General features: G+C 34.3%; 1 protein-coding gene across 6 annotated transcripts; it reads left to right on the plus strand.

Annotated features, from left to right (window-relative positions):
• The first annotated feature begins 327 nt into the window (after nucleotides 1-327).
• On the plus strand, nucleotides 328-25,750 carry LOC111047021 (facilitated trehalose transporter Tret1-2 homolog). 6 transcript variants are annotated; one of them, XM_022332687.2, is made up of 9 exons: nucleotides 12,683-12,769; nucleotides 14,567-14,680; nucleotides 15,813-15,881; nucleotides 18,261-18,396; nucleotides 20,983-21,305; nucleotides 22,033-22,380; nucleotides 23,210-23,695; nucleotides 24,700-24,910; nucleotides 25,510-25,750. In XM_022332687.2, exons 3-9 carry the CDS (start codon nucleotides 15,831-15,833, stop codon nucleotides 25,602-25,604), a joined length of 1,650 nt encoding a protein of 549 aa, XP_022188379.2. In that variant the 5' UTR covers nucleotides 12,683-12,769; nucleotides 14,567-14,680; nucleotides 15,813-15,830; the 3' UTR covers nucleotides 25,605-25,750. The 6 variants fall into 6 exon arrangements, with proteins under 6 accessions (XP_022188376.2, XP_022188377.2, XP_039278504.1 ...); XM_022332684.2 differs by lacking the exons at nucleotides 12,683-12,769; nucleotides 14,567-14,680 and adding an exon at nucleotides 328-698; XM_022332685.2 differs by lacking the exons at nucleotides 12,683-12,769; nucleotides 14,567-14,680 and adding an exon at nucleotides 6,693-7,048.
• The last annotated feature ends 196 nt before the right edge of the window (nucleotides 25,751-25,946 follow it).

The raw sequence follows: 25,946 nt of genomic DNA on the forward strand, positions 1-25,946 counted from the left end.
ATTTTGTTCTAGTGAATTAGTAAGCTAAATTAATCAGTTCTCTGGAGATTATTAATAATGCTACAATGATAGCTACTCATTAAAAAAATAATAAGTGGTTGTGACAATTTCAAGTTTCTATTTAATTTGCCATACGTAATAGTGTACGGTACCGTAATTTAAGCTGGAATAATATTGTAAATAATGTAATTTTATAGCAATAAGCTTCTGGATTTGAATGTATAAAAGATATGGCTATATGTTACGCTGCCGGTAGCCCATGAAGAAGCGATAAAACTAATTATTGTATTTCTTCATTGACACTGAAAAATTGATTTGTGTCACTGAAATAGTAGACGATGAGTGAACTGCGCCCTGGTTGGTGGGCTATCACTTTCAAGATGCTCATCATACAGTGGTTCTTCTCGCGATGTATTGATTCATTCATCGGACTGTAACTTTTGTAACTTGTATTACTTCGTTTCTGTCTCTGGCAATGTCCAAAGTTGTCGCGGAATTGTAATGTAATATTGGTACTTTTTTTTATGTAGAAAGCCAGTGAAATATGATTCTAAAGAGATTGGTACGGCTTTAGCAGGGAAGCCCCGGCTGGCCGCGCTGGAGCTCTTACGATTCTCCATAATCTGAGAATGCAGCCTGGAGAGAGGCGGCCTTTACTCCACCACATTAAGGCACAAGCAGCCGTCAAACATTTTCAGGTCAGTCTAATTTTTCAAAATTTTCAAATCGTTGAAATTTCTCAATATTGTTAATTTCAATTTGTTGCTTTTCAATTTTACAATTTTTTCATCTAGGAAAGTTTTTCCTTGAATTTATTAGTTTTCATAGAAAATGTTGTAATATATTTATTCACTTGGAGATCGAATAAAATGATACGGTATATTACAATCACCTATACCATATTTTAACACGACTTGTTGAATAGAGTAATTCAACCGTGTAATGGCTGTAGTAACTTCATATGGGATGAAATTTCACTCCTTACAGAATGCCTTTTGAAACAGGTAAGGATCACTAGTATGGATATGTCACTACTATTGAATGAGATTAGTTACTAATACTGGGTACAGTTACTATAAGTTTCTGTAGTAACTTTACTGGCCTACTGGCAACTGTTATTTTTTATTAGTTAATAGTTTATAGTTATTACTTATTGTCTTTTGCACATAAGTTACCGTATTGTGATATTTTTTTTACTCTCGAACATATAGAAATGTTTTTTTTTTTTCATTTAAATTCATAAGCTCGGGCCTTGGTACAAGAAACATCATATTTTGTGGTGGGTTAGGCGGTTAGGGGTTATCTCCAGCCACATGTGAAATTCCGCAATTCTACAAACTGCACCCGCGTTCAGAATGCTTATGGCCACTCACGTTCAAGGTGAACGTTAGTGACGTCATGCCTCGCCTGTATCGCTGACACTTAGCATAGAAAACATATTAGCAGTGTTTTATTCTCACTCATGGTGACAGACCGAAAGAATCAAAATGTGCTAATTATCGAAAAGTTGATGGTGTGAAAATCGAACCCCCCCTCCCCAAGAATTTAAAGGCTTTAGACAATCTGCGGCCCCAGGCGAGACGCATTTGGCGGCCCCCCACCATTTGTAATATTGTACACTCAAGAATTGTTCAAGTATTCAGTAAATTAACAACAATTTAAGTGATAAAGAGTAATTTTGATTTAACAACCGCATTTGTTTGTTCGTTTGAGCTTTGATGTAACTTGAATATATGGATATATGACTGGATTAAGAAATAGAAGAATTTTCCGGCATTTGCCTATAACTAGTTTTCTGAATATTTTATTTGTTTGGATTAATTTATGAATAATATAAATAATAAATACAGTTCAATACAATATACAAAAATAAGGCTGATCTTTATGACATTGTTACAAATTACTGATCGCAAGAAATATTTATCAATGACTAGCAGGTAACCCATACTTTTCACTGGGGAAAATTTTGTGTTGTAAAATGCAATCTCCTCATGTCCAGGAAACCTAGAATAATTATTTATTTTGTCAAAATTACGTGGAGAATCTCCATCAGAGTTGAAAATTCTTAGCAAAAAAAGTGTTTGATTGGTCTTGAACCTTCAACCTTTGATTTATGAATCACGCGTGCTATGAATTACACTACGGAATCTCTTGAAGTTTACTCTGATTGGGCTTTTATCATTGCGTAAACATTGAATAGATATTTGTTTTTATTATTAAATTGAAATTGATTGATTAATAAGAATGAAAATAGGCCTACTGCCATCCTCGGTTAATTCAGAATCTTAAATTGCAAGTTCATTAGTTCAATGATGAGTGTCAATCGTGTATTTCCTACCCCAAAACTCGAAATAATTACAAAATGGTGAAAACTTGGAAATTTCATGTATAATTTGGCAGCCCCAGGCGCTACCTTACTCGCCTGCCTATAATACCGGCTCTGTGTGTGGACAGCTGGGTGAGATGGGCACCCCTAATCTGACGATGTTTCCATCATCTAACATCAGCACGAATTTCTTGTCTATTGTTCCTGAACCGATTATCAAAACTCATGGATTTCGCATCATGCTATGCAATGAAACTGTAGGAATATTAGAGAACTGTGTTGGGTATCCACTGTTTTCCACTATAAACTTAACGTTGAAAGTGCTATATCCTATATGTAACGTACCGTAGTGTTTCTTCCACATCAAAAGTGTTTTTTAATTCAATGTCCAGATAAGCTTATAAGTAGTAAGTCCCTCAACTAACCGTGAATTGACAGGATCTCTCAACTAGATAACGCGTGTATCAGTCCTATTTCTGAAATGTTATTTGTTTTATTTTATGTTGCTGGCATTAATAAAAGTACCCGAATAAGCTACACAGCGAATGTTCCACACAGCGACATTTATCAAAAAGACATTACTAGACAAACACTATTACTAGACAAGCTATTAGTCATACCACTCATCAACGCTTATTAAAGTCCATCCTCATCTCAATTTAGATCTTGTTAATGAATGCAAGCTCTTGATGCTTCTTGAAGAATATCAATTCGTTCTTATACTTCTCGTCATAATCGAATCGCATCATATTAATTTTTCTAATAATTACTTTTTTGGTGCTGTCACTTCCAAACTTCCAATACTGTATTCTAGTCTCGTTATCCTTCATTGATAGACATAAACATTATTTTTTTGCTACCGGTATTGTATTAGGCGAGATATAGTGATACTTGATACGTAACTCTAATGAAAACACACTAATATTGTCTAATATCACGAATTTATTCAGAAAAAATTACAAACATGATTCGACACCTATTTCTGAAGTATGAGACACTGAAGATGACACCATAAATGTCATTAAATATATGTATTTTTTTAATTCGTGACATGAGATAATATTCTTGTGTTTTCATGATAAATTATACATATTTCAGTTATATTTACTTTTAAATTATACAACAAATGGCTAGAAAAATGATTATAAAGGATTATTTACTAGGGGGGGTTCCCTTAGGGGGTTTCAAAAATGCTTTGAAACGACTGACGATCATTTTTGCTAGGATGAATGTTGGGGGAGGGGGTACTAAAATTTAGGATATTCAGGGAGATGCGACCTCTGGCTTGGGGGGCACCCTTGAATAGAACATACTTGAAGTTATCAATAACTAGAATAACTCACAATACTCATGATCTTATGAGTCGTTTATCGTTTTTGATTAACAACGATTTATTATCTGGGTAAAACGCAGTCAGTTCAGTTCGATCACGATAGGAACCTATACTATCAAGATTTCTGGATTTATGTCTTTTTCCTGACACTAGGAGGTTACGAAAATCGTTTCGAAAATGAAAAATAAAATCACGTGAAAAAACGAAAAAAGAGATTTCTTTGCTTCTCTGCAAGATCTCATCGACCTAGAGACACATATCTGACCAAAGTCCGTTAAAACTGTCGACCGCCCGATGTTATCGGCAGTAACATAACTCCGCCAAATTACCTGTGACGTTTCTTTTTAGAGCCACCATTTTATCGCCGCTGCTTATTTATTCATTCCGTGATTTTGTTTGCTCTTTTTGTTTACTACACTACTGAATTCTATTTGGACTCTAATCAAATCGGCTGTAGTCCATTTACCCTGATGTTTGCTATTCACGAGTGTCACTTATAGAGGTAATTCGTGGCAATAAGTTCATATTTGTTGATGTTTCACGCAAGGATACAGTTGAAATCAAATAGAATATTTCTTTATTTATTCATTTCATTCACCCATGGACAAAATCAAAACAATGATTGCGAGAGAAACAACATAATTAATCCAAACATATTTTTGTCCCGAATTTTGATACTTTGTTGATGAGCCAGTCATTGCATTCATACAATATAGTCTAAAAAGTGCCATGATAAAATAAAAGAATAATTATTTACAATAATCAGTAGATTGATTGATGAATTTTCAATGGAGTTAAAGGAGATCAATGGATATTAATTATAGATTCAATATATTTTTTTTCAACTAGGCTATCAATGTTGAATTTTCACAAATCATATTCAGGATTTTTCATAGCATTTATTTTGGTAGAGGATGATTTTCAAGCAGCTTAGCTCACACAAATCAACTCAATAGAAGATTGTGATGTAAAATGAGACGAGAAACAGGAATTAACGTCCATCCAAGGATATAGAAATTCCAATTTCAGAAAACAATCTAATTGAACTTTGTAGAATACATGCTCTCACTTCCAATTTAACCTTATTATGTGATTCATTGAAGCAAGAAAATCGTAATAAAATGAAAACCTCCTAAAATGAGGAGAACTGAGTTTTTCCACTACTTTGTCAGTTGGGAATAAACATGTTTTATTGCCCTCGTTTGATGCTTAACGTCAGGTCTTGCCACTCTTCAATCTGCGAGCGCTACCTGGTCGTGGGTTCGAATCCCGTCGGTAGGCATGGATTCTGATCAAATCACCCACGCACTTCACATCACCAAACATTAACTGGCATCATGTTGGCATCATTCTCTATAAAAAATCTCGAAATATTTGTCTATTTTATCAAGAGGAACAATATAGGTAATACACTCACAGGACTACACTTATACCATCCAACTTTCAGAAGTTTCTCAGTCTTATTTTCAATTCCTCCATGTCAACAATCTTCTGTACTTGGCATTGAGCCAATGCCAAGCCAGCTCAACCAGATTCAAAATTGCATTGAAACTGCATCAAGTCTTAAGGATGTCACCACACCTTCACCAGCTACCTCTGTTACTGTTGGTACACCTATATCTATCTATTCATATGAATGAGAAACCCATTTGACATAGTACACGTTCTCTGTAACGGTGAAACGATAAGAATTTTGAACTTCAACGTTCTGGATAACTACCAATGAATTCATCTTTCTAATTTATTCAGTTCTGTAGGATATTCACCGTCAAGACGTACTGCTCCTTGCTCTATAGGCATGCTATAGAATTGCGCTTGTAGAATTTTTTATTGGAATGTGTAAGCACTAATAAGAATAAAAAATGTTGATTTTTTGTTGTATATTCTATAATCTTAATTTATACTTTCCATCTAACTTATTGTACCGTACTTCTGCATAATTGATAAATGAAACTCCCGACTGCAGCACTCTCACTCAATTGCACACCTAACATATTTAGGAAGTCGTAGGCGGGATATTGCAATTTGAATACATTATTTGATTTATTACAGCCACTATACCATATTTAAACTTGAATCAATAAAAAATGTTGGGCTATAGGTTGAACAACTATGATATATGGGTGTTCTATATAAACTATGTAGTGTAGGTACCTACTTCGATTGCTCTTCATCATTGTATTTCTGTGTATACTTATTTTAGTGTAATGTGGAACTTGAAACATTTCAATATTCTACGAATAAATTTGTAGAAGGGGATATAAAAAAATATTTCTTTAAATTCTGTAGGCTAAAAAATGTGACAGCATTTCCGGAATGAGCAGTCTAGTAGGTACCATTCACTCACTCCATTCTAATATTTTTTTAGTTAGAGAAGAATGATTTCACTGTTTCACCCAAATTTTAAATGATAGTTGATTGCAAATTCAATCAGAAAATGCAATGTACTTCGACTTTCAAATCCAAATCAGACTGATTTAGTTGAAACATGATTTTATTTTTCCAATCCGATTGAAAATGTAGGTCTAGGTACTGTTTGTGTGAAATCAGGAAATGCTACCTACTATCGAAAACTTACTATAAGATTCCCAAAAATTGATTGGTGAGGGTTTTCCAAACAATATACCCTGCTATTAACTATAAGAAATACAGCGGAAGACCAGAGAACATAATTGATATTATTCATTTTTTATTTATTTTCAAATGAGATTCCTTAAATAAATTGGAGAATCTATATAGAAGTTATAGTCATAGTTGATGTTTCACTCTGGCATCAGTTAAAAGTACAGAGTATAGGAGCGTATAGATAGAAGAGTGATATAGTTGAAAGGTGAGTTGAAAAACCGAGTGTGGTATAGTACGAATATATATGTCATATATGTCTGCGTATATCAGCTCTGCTGGGGTTGTTGCTTTCTGCCTTGTTTGGTTTAGGATCGACTATTGAGTGCTGACTCTTTTACCTTTTACTAGCGAGGTTTCCGAACTTTTATCGACTGAAAAACTAACTGCGAAGTTGAAACTGGCAAAGTAGTTGGAGTGTCGCAGCAGGCTACATGCGCGCGTGTTTCCTTTCTGCAAGCAGATCTTGGAAACGGATGTGTTGAGTGGAGTGAAGTGAAGGCACAGTGAGTCAGGCCGTCAGTCGTATTGTCGGCGGCGGCTGTGGCGGTTGTCGAGTTGTGTTGTGAGGAGCAGCAGTCCTCCTCACCTGCAGCCAGCGAGGTAAAGGTCAGTGCTACAGTCGCAGTTCTCTCCCGCACGGCCCGCTCTGCAACAAGTTTGTTGACCGAGGACGCAAGACGCCATTTGTCGGTTGCCTCGGACTGTTGGCGTACGATCGTCAAGCCACTCTTCGCCGCCAACACCTCGACGAAGACGACAACGGGGTGAGTTTCTACCCCAACAATGCCTCAATCAATCATAGAAACAACATCCAATAATTGATTTTACAATGATTGTGGGTGATTATTCTTCATCAGGCTTCAACTCTTGATCAGATTTCAGGATTCGATGGAGTTTGAATTTATTTGAAGTTTAATTTGAGTGTTTATTATTAGTGTTGAATTTGATAGACCTTAATGAACGGAGAAGGAATCAAATTATGTTGTGAGCACATAGAAAGAAGTATAGTGATGGAGTCTGAACATTTCAAGGAGGCAATGGATTTGAAGTTCAGTTTATTGAAGTTTATTATAAGTTGGTAATTAATCTGATAAACCACAGAAATAAAAAATGATGAAATGATACGGTACTGTATGATCATGAAAAAATGTGTGTGACCTGTGGTAATTTCAATTTCGTGGGACCTCTGCGGTAATTTCGAGAGCAAAATTGAAATCCTACCCTAGTTTTTGAAACGAGCCGTCAATGGAGAATAATCAAGTAATTTAGTGGCGTTTAGCAGGGTGGCTTACCACGTGCGAATCATGAAGTAAGTTGGGCAACTTTTTGTGCATCCCAGGTGACCACCGCGTGATCGAAACCTGTTGGACTACTTTCGCAAATTTTGCAGTCACTGCTTTCGGAAATTTTGCGGTCAAAACGTTCATTCACGGAAACTAAACAATGGGGGTGGGTTTGGACGTTTTCTTTAATTTTAAATTATTCTGTATTCGATTATTTTTAATATTTTCATTTTATCGACAAGCAACCATGTTGAAAAGGTGAATCACCTGAGAAATATATTCAGACAAACTTACAATAATTGTTCGAAAGAAAAATAATAAATTAAGCTTCCTTATCAATCAATGAAAATCCAGAGTATTTTCAACCTTTGATATCATTATAGTAAAACACTTGACGGTTCATTCATTGAAATTTTCTTCGTATAATAGTCTTGTAGCCCTTATAATTCTGATGCTGATTCCCTACTTTTAATGTTTCTAAAATTGTAAACTGTACAAAAAGTATTGTTGCTTTTAAACGTGCGAGTAGTACTTTGTTTAGAGTTTTGAGATTGGAAATTATATTTGAGTTTTTAAAGTTATCAACGGAAAAACTCATATAGGCTACAAATTACACAAACGATAATGATGGCTCAAATCCTTGATAGGTAATCATCTAGCTCAAACGTAAATACAGCTTAGAACTAAGCAAAGCACATAATTGTATACATGAACTTGAAACCTGTTCCTCGTGTTGTTGGCCCACACTGCTCTGTGCTTATACATGTCAACATACTCCTTCCCTATCCTCTGCATTGTTCAAAACCCATCACAAATTCCACCAATCTTTTTATCAGGATAAACTCCGGTAATTTTCCCCTTTTCAAAAAAGACTCCATTTATCAAATGTTAGATTTGGATATTACTCCAGGTTAATGTACAACTGTGATCCTACTGTTTATGTGAATCTTATTTTTTATTCAATTTTGTTCATTTTTCTCTTGGTCATGAACCATTATCCTTTCCTCCAACTAAATTTGAAACCGATAGGACATTCAAGCTCCCTCACATACTCTGAGCTCTATATTCTCCTCAACTGTCCACCTCCTGCTGATTTTCTCTTTCAATGCGTCCTAAATCAACATGAAATTCCCAGTGAGCTGGCCAGTCTCAAGTCTTAATATTATAGAGTACGGTAAATGAACATGTAGTTTTCATAAACATTAAAAATACGGTACGCCTAAAAAACTGTGTGATTAAAAAAACAGTACCGGTATATATTTTATAAGCGCATAAGCGAATACTATATTTCCATGATAATTATTTTTCTTGGCAATTTGAGGCATTAATACATTTATATTTTATTTTCTATTCGATTGTTTGAGAGAGCAGAAATACCTATCTAGCCAATTCATTGGCTAAGTATGACTCTTCCTCTCATAATCGCTTCATTATAAAGATTTTAATACAACAAATTACTGTCTTTAGAATTAGTAGCTTATCAAACTTAACAAACTTGGAAAAAAGAAAAATTAAAGAAAAAAATATAATGTACATTAGTGAAAGCTGTAGACGACGAGTAGAAATTCAAATTTGAATTTGGGGTCTATAAAAAATTATTAAACTGCCGCGAAAATTTCTGCAGTTCAGCTTTTATCAAGTGAAATTTTGTAAAAATTCTAGTTGGACATTATTACTTCTCTCAAATAATTCAAGTGCTATTTTCAAGTGAAACATTGAATTGGGCATTAATTATTAATAAATATAATAATAATTATTATTGTCAATTAAATTTGAATTTATTTTATGATTGCATGTACATTAATATATAGTTTGGTGATTGTCAATACAGGAAAGTGAATACCTACAACGATTGAATAATGATAACTGTAATATCATTATTGATTTAAATTTGAATTTATTTTATGATTGCATGTACATTAATATATAGTTTGGTGATTGTCAATACAGGAAAGTGAATACCTACAACGATTGAATAATGATAACTGTAATATCATTATTGATTTATGATTATAAGTTTATTGAGATGTGGAATCGAACCCCTAAACGCAATTATTAGTTTGATGATAAAAATTAGGATACTACCATAAATTCTATATTTTTCAGAAAAAAACTCTTTTTAAAGAAGTCACTCTTCAAAAATTGACATTAGATAAAACATGTCCTTTATCCACGTTTTTCTTGAACAATCTAAAAAAAGAGGCACATGTGCACGAAATACAAGCATACATAAATACACAGCACATGAAATTAATTCAAATTTTACAAACACAGATATTTGATATTTTTCTGATAAATTAATAAATACAAATTTTGTAAATATTTTTCTGATACAGTAACTTATTTTTTATGTCAACATTAGTAGTCTATTTTGATAAAAACGTCTACTATTCACTGATTGCCATAATCTACCAAACCGTTATCACTATTTTCAATTTTTCCAATATTTAAAAAATGTTCCCAGACTTTATAGAATGAATCTTATCTCTAGCTTTTGTTTACAAAATTAATCTCGGACTTGGGTCTATAACCTGGTACACGAGGATGCAGTATGAACAGCTACTATTCACAGAGAAGTTATCAGTATATAGCGCTAGGCGGGTAGGCCTATTACACATTTTAACGTTCAAGGTTCATGGAAGAGTTGGAAATCTGTTAACCGGAGTTTTATAGGAAGGTAAGTATTTATAAATCATGTTAACTTCATCCCTTCATTTCTTTTTGAAATCCATCAAAACGGTACATTATAAGAACTTTAATAATGGATTTGTTTTAAAGAATAATACGGTAACTGTAACATCGATAAGACATTATTTTTGTATTTGTACTTTGTCTTTTAAGTTTTGAACGAGGAGAGATAAAAGATGAGAGCGGGATACGTCTGTACAGCTTGAGTGCATTTTTGATCGTTTTTTATTCCTTTGTCCGACGACTCAACTTCAAGGTTGAACCGGTAGACGCCTGATGGAAGCTGAATGTAAATTGCATTCGGACTGGTTGCTTGGATAAATTCCAAAAGCCTCCACGCTTCTTTTCCAACAAGACATCATTTCGAAAAATTGTGGATCACCAATAAATTAGAGACTAAGCTTGGTACTTCCTATGCACCAGTACCAAGTAGCCTACACTGACTCACGATCTTATCATAAAAGTGTGAATCATTTATGATTCGGACTCTGTTTTATCATTCTTATTTATTGAATTCATCGTAACAAAAAAATCCTCTCTGGTAAACTCAGTTCGTGAGAGGTGGAGACAAAACCCAACTAAAAAACGGAATATATCGAATGAGTCATTTTACGTTAATGTAGTGACCAAAAATTAGGCCAAAGCAAGCACATGACACTTTCTAATTATATTTTCCAAGTGTTTGCGGTTATCATTAATGACAATTAAGAATGTTGGAATTGGACTAAAGGTCGCTTCAGAGGCATTATCGTTTTCTGTTCTATAACTTTGAGTTTCCATAACTTGGGAATAACTGTTCTATAATGATTTATACTCATTACCTTATTTTCGAAAAAAAATTATGAAATGGAGGATGGGGAGCAAATGTTTGCACTATTTTTTCATATTCAGTCAAGTACTACCTACCTAATTGAAAGTAAAATATCACCTAGAAATAATACATGATGTTTCCTCCATTTATTTCACTATTTTTTTCAATTCAGACAAAAAATTTGCATAAGTCTTTATTTTTTTTTATTTTCGAAACATGAAAAAGCACTCAATTGCTAAACGATAAAAATATGAACATTAACGATAACAAACGATAAAAATCTGTATGACAGTTTGAAAGTACAAGTTAAAAAAACACTCTTCATGTCAAAAAGCTGTGAAGCTATATATTATATAACTTTGGAATTGATTTGTGTTCACTGGCTTCATTACCGTATCAAACCTTAAAAACACAAATTGATTCTTCGATCTATGTCTGTTTTTATTTCACTGCGTATTTTTCCCCATTAATGGAATAAGATGAATGAATAAATTCAAAAAATGCTAATTTGTGGATAATGAACACTTGAAAGAAGAAGCAATATTAGAAAAAATTGCTTAGGATCTCAGTTTTGTAAAGTAGACCTACTACCCCAAATAAATATGGGATGGACTTGACAAAATCTTCATAAAATACAGAACATTATATAGGCCTAGTTTTATTCATGATGCTCTTCTATTATATTTTCAATCGGTCATGAACTTCATTGCTCTCATCACCGTTTTAGGCATTACAAAGGCTATAAAATCGTGTAGGACTATTAAACTATTATGTTAAAGTTTTAACTTCAATAACAAGAATAAAAGAATTATATATGGACGAACCCCAAAGTATTAAAACATGTTAATACTCCTTTCTTTAATATAAGGGATACGCTTTTTTATATAATGTAATACAAGGGAATCGGTTGGCTCCCTAGTCGCTTTGATCAGCTTTCGCTCAGAAAAATGCACCTCCTATTCCCGTTGGATGGGTGACCACTTGAGGAGCCGACTCCTCTAAAAATAATTTATAAGTTTCAAAATCGATTTCCCTTGGTTCGGAACCCATGTACTTTCACTCATCTTTCAAAATCGTCATAATAAGATTTCCATTAGCCTCGCTCAAGCTCAGAACTTATGCGAGCCTCAAACTCAGCAAAAAGTCAAATAATGAAAAAAATGTTTAAATAATATTTAGAAAATTAATAAATAGGAGAAGTATCAACTAGTTCGAAAATTAGATTTTTTCATTTTTGTTTCTCCAGCAAATGGTCTCTGACATAATGCTCCAAACGCCCCCTTGGTTATGGGAAACTCCTCTTCAGCAATCTCTGATTTACTTCGAATTGAGTGTGTAGTGAAGTGCAATTTCAATAATACTGATGTTTCAGAATCTGCTTGAGAAAAAAATTGTCAACTCGTAAAAACTTTGTCTTTATAGAATCTTTATCAGTTACTGTCTCTGAGTAATGTTCCGGGCTAAATGGATTCAATTTTTTTCACTTTCTACTCTCCCTTCTTATCAATAAAAGTTTGAAACGCGTCATTAAAATTCCACTTTTTGCTTAGAATGTGAAAGAAACGTGATAAAATTTTTCTGAGCTGCTATGTAGTCGATAGAAACAATTCTTAGTCAATTTTGATCATCAGAGTCTCACGGACTGAGCCATAAATGCTCAAGTGCGTGCCCCATTCAATCGACTGTAACTACTTGTAAAACTTGTAAGTACATTTATTGCAAATTGACAAGTACTTTGTATTAATCTTCTCATAAACTGTATATTGAAAACCTGTGCCAATCATCGTAATTTTGTAATCAAAGAGTGAAGTGTCTTAAGTCTAGTGGAATAGACTCTTCTAAAGATCTAAGAACCTTAGAGTTTTAGAGTGCCTGTCAAAGTTGACGTTTATTTGTATACAATCTGGTATCTCCATTGCCCTATATTATTCACATACATCTCACGTGTTTAATATAAAATATGTATAGTCTTGTGTACTATCATGAATTATCTTTTATTATTTCGTGATATTTGATTCTTAATACAATATCATTGAGGTATTACATAAAAATATTATGAAGTAGCCTACACTAATTACCGGTAACTTAGGTAGATGCCGTAAACATTATCACTATTTTTATTTTAACACTTTTTTATGTGTATCAATATTTTGTAGATAAATTATAGTCGAGTTATTGAACTCACTGCTATCATAACGTTTTCCCTGTTTGTCTCTTGGCTATAAATTTGTCATTCATTTACATGCTTATATTATTTTCCTTTCTATAGGCAAAACTGAAGATTGAGTTTCATAAATCCTACTTCATCGTATATACAACAATTCTTATTTTCATTGTAATGATTCATATTGCATTGTTTCTTTATTGTATTTTGTTTAATCAGTTACCGGTTCCTATTTTCTGAAAACTTTGTTTAACGCACCGAAATTTATTTATCACGTGGTCAAGATCCTTCTGACATGTGTGAATCATTCACAATTAGACAAAAGATCGGAGATTTCAAAAACCAGTCTACAATAATGTTTCGTGATCAAGAATGAAGAAAAAAGCACATGTGCATCAATTTACATACTCATTTTCCTTCAACGATGCGATTTTTACTCTTTTAATTTCATAAAAAGCTTGTCCAGTAGATATCCGTGCAGGTATTTCACCAAGTGCACGTGGCAAAAGGTGAAGCATCATCGACGCATTCTGTGTTATAAATAAATATAAATGCTACAAAATGTCAGTGAATAAATGACTCGGGAGATAAAATTGCAAACGATACATTGCTCTCACTTTTTTTATTAAGTGAGCCATATCTCTCCAACAATGTTTCTCAAATAATCTTATCATAGTACGGTAGTCTGAAAAGTGACATTCATGATTGCAAGTGTGGAATTTCGACTCTTTATTGCACAAATCCACGTGATATATGAAACGTATTGTTTCAATTTCAACTTCAACCATTATACTACATTCGTTGCTTCGTAATAAACACTGATATCTTTTTACAACGAGTTCAATTCACTATAGAGAGGTCAATTACTATGAGAATCTTCTTTTTGAAAAATTTCCGCCATAACACAATATCATTTTTTAAATAAATGAAGATAAGGATTTTGCAATTTTATTTCGTCTGATGTGACATTCTTGAAGTTATTTTAAAAATAGGATAATCTCAATAAGTATAATTTCCATTTGGCTCTTCATATATAGAATCCTGGTTATCTTATTTCTATTTTTCTTCAGTTGGAAAGTTTTAAAGTTGCAATGATATTGAGTAAGAAATACAGTCTTCTATATTCTCCTAATCTGTTCATCTGCTTTCTCTTTGGAGGATCATATAGCCATATAATACAGAGTTCTTCTAATTGATGGACCCATTATGAAACATTCATATTTACTTAAAATACTCATTGCATCAAAGTACTTATTCAAAATGAATAATCTTTACATCAATGGAAAGAGAAAATTCTAAAATTTTCTTCATAATAATTATCTCATGCCCTGTTTAGACTAGGCAGCCAGCCGGGTAGCAAAATCAGCCGGACGGGCGGTCATCTCTCCGTTACCGGGCATTGTTTTTAGACTGGAACAGCCACTTTTTGGCTACCTACCGCTTCTTATCAGTGAGTATAGAATGCAATTACATTTTATACTCACTGCTTCTTATCTCGTATTCAGCCTCTGGTATCGGTGTGGTCGCCGAGTTATTTGTCAACCAACCGGCAGCCAAAATGTGGCTGCCCTGTCAAGCTGGATTCGCTCACAACAGTGACAGTGCATAAAATATAATTCCCATTATGTTCTAATGGTATTATTCATACTCACTGAGTGGGAATAGTCCAAGTAGAATTTATGGGAATTATATTTTCACTGTTGTGTGCGAATGCAGCTTTATAGATTAACAACAGTGCACAGGGAGTGAGCAGCTTACTGCGTAGGCCTAACCTCTGGCTGTCCGGCCGGTTGCGCGTCCTGGCTGCCTAGTCTATGTAATAGAGACTCAATGTAATTGTTGTGGAGAAAAAAGTATTTTCTCTTTCCATATTGTTTCAAAGATTGTTTGTCTTAGAAAGTACTTGAGTAGATAAGATTTTTAAAAAATAGGGCCGTAATTTATAGTCCAGGCAATGAATGCTGTTGGCAAAAAATTGTTTAGTGTGAAAAATTTGGAGAGAATTTTTGACCCCGTAGCTCTGTTTAGAGTGGTAGGGAGGTAAACAAATCTAAAGTCTCCAACCCTACCACCTGTGCTAAGGAGGTGGGGGTGGTTTGATGGTACCATTTATTGGGTTTTCGCATTCATCATGCGTCTTATTTTAACTATTAATGGAAATTCATGCTGATTATGAGTTTTAGAGAATTTAAGTTTATGTATTATTTTAATATTTTACCCATTCCCTTACGACCATACAGCAATTTTATTATTGATTGTGAAGTATTCACTATATATTGTACCAATAGATCAATCGACAAAAGAATTTTGAGATAATGTTTATTGAACTCAATTTTTGACATTGCAGCTTTGCTGGGACTAGTTCAGATGAACGTATCAAATGTCGCCATCTCTACTTCCAGGCCTCTGTTATCGAGAAATCAATTTTATATATCATGCAATATAATATGGAATCATTGTCTCTAGAAAAGGCTGTACATAAATAAATAAAGTGTGAATGCAATGATCTTCATACTACAATTGATTTTTTAACAATCCTAAGTATATCAAATCAAATTTGTGATTATTTGAATGAATTGCAGGAAGACGGAACACTCAAGATGGAATCCAAAAGAAGTAGAGAAGAATCTATGAAAGGCACAATCATTCAGGTCAGTTTTCTAAATTTTCACTTTCCTCACTTTATAGACACCGGTACATGTTGCTAATTGTTGGTATGATGACTCACAAATATTTCCAATTAAATTATCTTCATTATTCAAATGTATGACTGATGCAGTAAAACATTTATATAATTTCCCTACCCAAAACGTTTTTATATTAATTTATATAAATATCTCTATTCATGAAATCATCACAAATAGAAACGTTTGTAGTGTATTATCATTCATCCCCTTATCATCACCTGGGCTTGAAATACTTGTGGAGAGAGTTGCCTTTGTGAATAAATAAATAGATAAATAAATATTATCTTTTCTTCTAAAAGAGATTTCTCTTTATTCTATTTTCTGCTAAATAATCAGCACCTACTTACAGTTCTATATTTTTATTTTCTTGTTTAATTATCACTCTACTGTTCCTCTTTGATACGTCACATCCTTAGAAATAACGAAAATTATGCTGTAGAAGAACTAAATTCAAAACATTTACGGTACTTTTCTCTCTTTCCTAAGAATAGTTTACATCGATTTTCTATTGATATTCGATTCCTAAAAGAGCAAAACAATGGTAGAATTGAGGGAGTGAATTGAGGGAGAGTGTGACATTTCCCACAAACAATTTCAGTGATTATCGTCATAACTAGATTTCAGACTTATTTAGTGTATCATGTTGTATATATTTGACACTTGTATTGTATCTGATGACCTCAGATATTGCTGCAATAAAGATTCTATTCTATTCTATTCTATTCCTATTACATAAGAGTGTAGAAAACAAAATCTGAGAATATATGAGAAATCTTGCGACTATTCTTCTTCAACAAAGTATGGGATACTCATTAGAACTCGGAGGCTGAAACATAGAATTTCAATCTACAATGTTAATCCTTAAATATGTTGAAATGAAAGCTCCGGTTCGACTAATTAGATTGATAGGCCATTTCACATCTCGTTTGACCCACATCTTTATATAAATATTGCCGAGGCAATATTGAAACGAAAACATTCGCGTTATAAATAAAACGGAACTTGGCCGGAAACCATCATTTTCTCTGAGAAGCGTAGCCTTAAAGGTAGACACACGACAGCTGAAGTCATTCATAACCTGCTGGACACATTTTCTTGTCATTTTCCCTGCATTTTATTTATGAATATCCACTGTGATGCTCGAGCCAAAACAGGGCAATAGATGCGATAGTTGTGATGAAACGTTGACATTGATCTAAGCTGCACAAAGAAGATCTTTTTCTGGGTGATATCAATGTCTGCCAAAAGCGTTACCGTATAGAAATATTATTCTAAAGTATTCATTTCTCAATAAAAATAAATTTTATTTAATAATGAAAACTATTGAAATATTAATAAGATTTCTTCGATTAACCAACTTTTGAATTGATTATGGATGTTTAATATTAGGTATAGGCTATTTTATGGATCAATATAAGTATGCATTCAATAAATAATACGGTATTAATAGACTTGTGTGGAGTTTAGATGGAGCATTACGAAGGTTACTGAATCTTTTCCACAATTGAAGTTTAATAAATCACCGAAGTCCCACACTTGGAATTTCCTTTAAATGTTTCTGTATTAAATAAAATTAAAAATCGTTGATGGAGATCGAAGGCAGATAATCCTTTCGCCACTTTTAAAGATGCAATTTTCTTATAGAAACTAACTATAAGCAAACTAAATAAACACTAGAACCTGATACCTTAGAATTAGAAAAAGATAATTTAAACTATCTTTATTGATTTTTCAAACACTCATTACAAATGTATTGCCAGATCTTTCAAGACCCATTTGTATACTAAAACTACATTATTTATTCATTAATTAAATTAAATGAATTTGGTTAATGTACAGAAATAGAAATAAGAATAATGTTCAAATAACAACAATAGTAAATAAATCTAATAACTTGAATGTAATACATCAGATTCACACACAAACACTTAAGCAAATCCGATACCGGTATTCGAAAATTGTAGTTAAAAAATGAAATAAAGAAAAGCAAAACTGATACGGTAATTGCATTTCACAAGTAATTTGTGAAAGTATGTTCTTGGAAACACTAAGTGAGACTGAAAATACTATATGTTAGCATTCAAAATCAATAGGATTAGAATTCCAAAGTCATGCAGCAACCACAAACGTGGAATTGAATGTTGCAGTGCGATTAATAGGAATTTGCCATTTGCAATTTTTTCATGTTGCTATTTGTAAAGACATAATCAACGAGACGCATGAAATCCTCTGCCTAAAGCCCTTAAAATAGGAAGTTATATTGATGAAAGATGTATAATCATAATCTTACTAGTTTACGGTACTGTTTTATTTTGAATCACATTATTGTATTTTTTTTTACAGATTGGTCTTTGTATAATTGGTAATCTCGCACAAGTCTCCTCGGGGCTAAGCATGGGCTTCTCGGCTGTTGCACTGCCCTACATGTCACAAGAAGGAGGGGAAATAAATGTCTCCAAAGAGGAAGCTTCCTGGATAGGTGAGTAAATTATACGATACGACAGTTTCCAAATAACTTAGCTTCAGTGTCAAGTGCAGGTGTCGGATGTTCCATACTCGCTATAAATTCATGAAACTTCCTGTAATTTACTTGAAAATTAACATTGATAAATTGATGCATTTTATTTGATCAAATTTCAGTCAATAATGTCTATCAAATTATTGAATATTGTAATATTAATCAATTATTAAATTACAATGAACTATTCGCCTTTAAAGTCTGGTGTACAAGTTCTTGGAAAATGAGGTTTTCAATGTAATGTTTTGAAACATGATTTGGTACTTGTAAATAAATGTTACTAGAATTGCCAGTAAAATTGAGTAAAAAATGATTATATAACAACAGTTTTTATTTGAAAAAATAAACTTGCATTGCTACATTTCAGCTGTGGGTTCCGTATAAGTTAATATATTATAAAGAATTATTCAATAAAGAAATATCGTTCGACTTTTTCCTTATCTCGACATTTTTCTAAAAAGCTATTTGTATTATTCCACTCACGTTTCCACTGACAATGTATCTGCTTCACTATCAGGGTTGAAAAAATTGAGTAGTGGTTTCTATCTTATATTAGAATACCGTATTAAAAAGGAATTCCCAATAGGCGTTCACTTACAAGATGTGCCCGTCCACTACGGCTAATCCAACTGATGTTATGCATACAATACGGTAACTTACACATTACTACTTGTACTGAAGGAGAATTTTTCTATTCATAATGTTAAACGATAAAAGGTACTTGAATTCTAATAAAACTTACATGACACACAACAAAATGTGGCTCCACGATTGTTTTTTATAATAGAACTAAGTGCAAAACCTGTAGAACACGGCGGAGTGATATTCGTTGTATTTTGATCACTCTCGAAAAGTGAACACTTGGATTAGTGATCACTTTTGAAGTGACCAATACCACAGAGAAAAATCTGGTGTGGCGCACTCACACAACTTTCCTTGCCGTTATGAAAATTGATCAACTGACGCTAGTGTTCCCGCGCATCTAAATTAGTCTACTATTCGAAAATCTAAGCCAGCTGGTGACAGGACAATAACGCTGCAGACACAACCATATGAAGTCTGCTATCTGTTAATAGTGAAAGATTTAATAGAATCAACACTTGCCAACAGTTTGCAAATTGAATAATATTATTTTCTCGAACTTCGAGCTTATTTCCAATTTCAGGTGAAAATGTTACTGGACATTAATTGTAGAGATTTTCATGCCCAATCTTTTCCACTTGGAATTTTTTGTTTAAATTGTATCTGAAGCCTGATAATTGGGAATCTAAAAACAAACTTTGCATAGATGGGGCGGAGCTCCAGGAATTTTTACAGATATGGGACTAGTGGCAGTTGATAGAGCTTATCAATGACTTTTTTAGGTATAAATTTGATCAAAATCGTTGGAGCCGTTTTCGAGAAAATCGCGAAAAACCCTGTTTTTGACAACATTTTCGCCATTTTAGCCGCCATTTTGAATTGCATTCGATCGAAATTGTTTGTGTCGGATCCTTATAGGGGAAGGACTTTAAGTCCCAAATTTCAAGCCATTCCGTTAATTGGGAGACGAGATATCGTGTACACAGACGCACATACACTCATACACACACACACAACACACACACACACACACACACACACACACACCACACACACCACACACACACACAACACACACACACACCACACCACACACACACACAACACACACACACACACACACACACACACACACACACACACACACCACACACACCACACACACACACACACCACACACACACACACACACACACACACACCACACACACACACACACACACACACACATACAGACCAATACCCAAAAACCATTTTTTTGGACTCAGGGGACCTTGAAACGTATAGAAATATAGAAATTGGGGTACCTTAATTTTTTTCGGAAAGCAATACTTTCCTTACCTATGGTAATAGGGCAAGGAAAGTAAAAATAGCATAAGAATCACATTGTATAGGACTTTTATGTTTTTCTTTTAATTTCACTGATAACTCAAGCCGATAGTCCTGGCAGTTCTTTTTCGTCAAGCTATATGTGACGTTGATAGTCTCTCATACTGTGCCGCTTTTACACTCACTACAACACAATTATAGTAGTCTACATAATCGGCTTGATTTAACAAAAAACAGCCTCAAATTTTGAACGTAAATGACATATACCATGTGATATCTTCTTATGCTATCTTTTCTCTTTGCCTATACTGAAAATGATTTCCAGTACAGTATCACTTGGAACTCCATATGGAACGAAGCAGTCAGTCTTTTCATCATAAGAAAAACAGTCCTGCTTTGATGATACATTTTTATTGTAAATTTTTCGGTATTCATTTCGGTTCCCAACCAGTCTTTTTTTTTTATCAATTTTATCGTTTGTTTGTTGTTTCCTGGTCCAGCAGCAATGATAATATTTTTAAGCGATAAAATCAATGTTATGGTACCGTATTTTTATTGTTTTATTCCAGCTAGTCCAGCATCGATGACAATTTTTAAACGATAAAATCAATTGTATGGTATTTTTATTGGTTTCAGCTAGTCTAGCAGCGATAACAGTGCCGATCGGCTGCTTGGTCAGTGGGCCAATACTGGATCGCTGGGGCCGAAAGATGGGCATTCTGCTGGTGAATCTGCCATTCTTCGTGGGCTGGCTGCTGGTCGCTGTGCAGCCGAACATCTACCGCATCTACCTGGGCAGGGCGCTGACTGGCTTCGGCACAGGGCTGGCCAGTACGCCGGCCACCATCTACTTTGCCGAAGTGGCCACCAGCTCCCTCAGAGGCTTCCTCATCAGTGGCACCTCCATCGCCATCTCAACCGGGGTGCTTGCTGTCTACATTCTCGGCTACATATTACAGGTTACTCTCCCGATTTATGAGAATACATCTTAAAGATATAGAAAAATAGAATTGGTGCATGTTTTTCAGCCATGCTTCACGTATTCTCACCAACTCATTTATTTCGTTTTTGAACTAGTTTTACGACACTAAATTTTTGAATAATAGTTTTATTAATATAACTAGAACTCACGTGTGGAATTTAAAAAATCCGAAAGCGCTCCGCATCTGAGTACGCTATGATTATAACAGTTGATTTTTATTTCTGTGTGTGGCCAGCTCACAAATCTTCTCCCATATGGATTACATGTAAACTTTGAAGGACCGTAGAAAAGAGTCCTGAAGTCGGATAATAAATTTGATAGGCCATAAACCTGGTCCTGAAATAACGAACACAACTAAAAAATTCATAAAATTCGGTGCACAAATAAAAAAGTTATTGAATGTCAAAATTTAAGGCTCGATTTTTATTTATATAGATGTAGGCTAAACAGAAATTCCATGTAGTATTTTAAGTCAGAAGTCTCTAAATGTAAATAATATGTGTAAGGAATGCAATAGCTGGTCTAGTGGTTAGAGTATCTGCCTCTCAATTGGAAGGTCCGTGTTCGAATACCATGCAGGATTATGATCTGTAATGATGATCTACTTTGAACATATACCTAGGATACAATGAATAGTGTACACTTATTCAGTCATAGATGACTCCCTATTTTACTGAAGAACAGTGGGCGGGGTGTGTTGACAGGAAAACTGGAAGGGCATTGCGTTCTTCTGCGCGCTGTTCCCCGTGGTGGCGGCTCTGCTGGTGGCCGTTATGGTTCCGGAAAGTCCAACATGGCTGCTGTCCAAGGGCCGACAGGATGAGGCCTGTCTCTCGCTGAAGCTGCTCCGCGGTGCATCCTCCGCCAACCAAATCCAAGACGAACTCGACTCGATGACCGACAAACAAAAGTCCAATCGAAGGAACGCCTCCACCTTCCTCGAAACACTGGCCAACTTCAAGTATCCGCAAGTCTACAAACCATTCATCATCATGAACATGTTCTTCTTCTTCCAACAGTTTAGTGGAATATTTGTGGTCATTTTCTATGCGGTAAGTTCTTCTCTACTCATTTTTATTCACTTTTTATCAAGACACAAGTTAGGTAGAAAATAAGGCTATCATTGAATTGCCGCGGGTACCAAAATTCATAAAATTCCATTATTTTGACTTATTATTGATTGTAAGTTAAAAAGTTATTAAAGTTTATTAATAAGTTATTAAAGTTTAGTCAGCATAAAATCAATTAGTCTGATAACGTGAGTTAATTAGTTAATTAGTCTGATACCGGTACTAAATATTAATATATGTCTTTCAAAATGAACGTATATTTCTTGATTAACATGCATATTTTGACAGTTTTTTCAATTATTTGTGTGGAAACATTTCTCATAAAGTATCATTTTCAGGAAATTAAATTTTTTACTCATGAAGCTGTAGAAATATTATTAATAATAGAATTGTGTATAGGAGGGTCGAGTGAGAGGGAGAGCGCCGGTCTTTGCCCTCCAAGATGAAAATAAATGCTGACGATCAATCAATCAACTTCTACTTACAATTCCTACAGTATCTTCTTATAGAACTATATCCTAAGAGCTTGTTATGAAAACGAGGATAAAGCTCTTATAAGAATATACTGCGAATATCACAGATCCGTGCAACAAGCTGCACAAACCCATTCTCGCTTTATCTAGGTATCTATCTGAAAAATAAATGCTAAATGCATCTCTAAGGAAATGTGTGCAAACTTTATAGATATGTTATTATAGAAGGAAGCATGACATTGAATGGACATTGAATATAGCTGATAATTTCTTAGGAGGAAGTCTTATAGTTATTTCATTTTTAGTTCAATCGATGAAACTTTTGACTGTTATTTTAGGTGGAAGTTGTTCGCAACTCGGGAATCGACGTTGATCCGTTCCTGGTGTCGATCATGATCGGCCTGATTCGGCTGTTCTTCACGATAATTGCGGCCTGGTCGTCGAAGCACTACGGCCGTCGGCCGACAGCCATCGTGTCCGGAGCCGGCATGACCGTCTCACTCTTCTTCCTCATCTTCCATCTCTACAACAGCTCAGCACCGCCACTGCCCGCCCACAAGCCTCACTTCGCCTCCACTCACAACAGCACCGACGGCTTCAACGCCACCGTAGCCACTATGCTTGGATTGAACTCAACTGACGGATTCAACGCGTCTGATGTGGGAACTGCCAACAGCACAATGCTGACTGCTCCCAGCGCTGAGGTCGTCATTGCCTGGTCTCCACTCGTCGCTCTGCTAGTCTACGTTCTGGCCAGTACCATTGGATTCCTCACTCTTCCGTGGGCCATGATCGGTGAAGTCTATCCGGCTGAAGTACGAGGTGTAAGTGAACCTATGTATTTGTGCCACACACTCTGGTAGTATAGATAGTTCAGTCACGAGAATAGGATTGACTAGTGTTACATATATTGCTATAGAGACGCAGAGCGCTCACGCACCTCCACCTTCACGCCTTTGCAATCTGAATTTGAACCACATTTATTTAAAATTGAAGAGACATTAGGCTAGAATAGAGTAACGAAGATATATTCTCGTGATTGAACTATTTGCAGTAAATGGACAAAATATTGATACCCTTTTCCCTAGAAGAAAGTCAGTTCTTTGCTATGACTGTATTCTGTGTTATTGGATGTAACGTCTGAATTGGTGTATCACGTATAAGATAAGAAATACAATCTATTTTATTATTCCAATTCTAAATCGGAAGCTACATCAATTGGAGTACAGATAACTTATTCAAAAATAATTTATAAAACAATTATTGGCTTCCTCTAACATGAGAGTTTATATTACATTTTACTATTACAATGAATTTGTTGAATTTATAAATACAGCATTATGTGTACAAGTGGACAAGAAAAGTTCCTAAAGTTAATCTAGTTATAAGCACAGTGTGTGTTTTATCCGACTATATTATAAGTTGAGAGTATAAGAGTAGAGTCAATATCAGTTCTCAGAGTTCTTGTACTGTATAATAAAATTATGGAACTTCTATTTTCATATGAATTACAAACGTATACAACTTATTTTGTTTTGTGATACTTATTTCTTTAGTTGACGATTGAAATTATTCCTACCAACAATATTTTGTTTACTTGATGTTGGAAATTTACTATTTGGAATATAGTGAACTACATTATCAATTGGTAATGTTGATGATAAATAATTAATTTTGGGAAATGAAGTAGGCTAACATATCAATGATACACTTCCCATCAATATTATTTTTCCCATTATTCATTCTTTATCAGAATGTGAATCTTGTATTAAAGTCTGATGAGATCATTTTTCGTCTGTTGATATATGACGCTTCTATTGTATTGCAGGTGGCCAGTGGTTTTACAACTTGCGTCGCGTACATTGCCAGCTTCATCACGGTCAAGGCCTATCCAATCGTGTTGGATGTTCTCCACCAATCAGGAGTGTTCTTTGTGTTCGGAATTACTGCGCTGGCTGGAACTATTTTCGTTTACATGTTCCTTCCGGAGACTCAGGGAAAATCTCTCAGGGAGGTCGAAGCATACTTTACAAAGACCGGTACGTGTGAGTGATGTTGATCCTGTACATTAAGCATTGTCAATTTGACAACTCTCTCATTTTCAGAAGTGTGCCAATGTGTAGAGCCATGATACACGATGACAAGATTGTCTGAACTTTCAAATTCCAACACGCATTATGATTACACAAGTACCTATTTTAAAACATTTCAACTTCACATTCATGGAATAATGATGGAACGATTAAATAACCAAGAAAAGAACGATTAAAGTTTTTTTCAGATTTGATCGACAATAATATTGTTGATGTTCAGTACAATGTTCTAAAAAGTGTGTTAAGCCTCAAGTGTGTAATCTAGATGTCCAAGCGACCACTCGAAATAAATATCACTTGTCAACTATTATAATAAGGGATATACGGTACTTATTAATATCATTACTGAAAAATGAATTTCACTATTAGTTTTTCTCTTTTATGCGCTCAGGTTAGAATCTTAGCAGTACAAAATAATTGCAGCTTTAAATGAACCATTATAATACACTTTTCAAGTACAACTTATTACTTTTATTGTTGTAATCTGTCAAGAATTTTGGAAGAGAATAAGTAATTTTATTTTATACCTTTTTGTTTGTTCACAGGTAAAAATAAGAACACCCCGGTTGATTTGGAGACGGACGGCATGGTATCTTCAAATAGGAAACCAATAATCATACAGAAAGCACAGAATAAATGAATAATTGACTTTTAGATATAGGGTATATTTTAACATTACAAGTACGATATTTTAGATTAGCCTCGCGATTTTTGTAAATATTTTGACATGAATAAATTGTTTTTAGATGTGTTTTTAGATATTTCGAATAAATTATATATTTTTTATGAACTATCATTATTTTCCCAACATTATTTCTCTGGTTGAATGGGTAGAAGGTGACTACAAATCAGTGGGGTAATTTTATCAATCTGTTTAAGGCGGGGGGGGGGGTGTTTAAACATCAATGCTGTTTAGCTACTTCGTTGTTACTGAAAAAGGAATAATAATAATAATAATAATAATAATAATGCTAATGCTGCT

This window comes from Nilaparvata lugens, chromosome 1 (assembly GCF_014356525.2).
Source record: "Nilaparvata lugens isolate BPH chromosome 1, ASM1435652v1, whole genome shotgun sequence".
In the NCBI taxonomy this organism is placed as follows: Eukaryota; Metazoa; Arthropoda; class Insecta; order Hemiptera; family Delphacidae; genus Nilaparvata; species Nilaparvata lugens.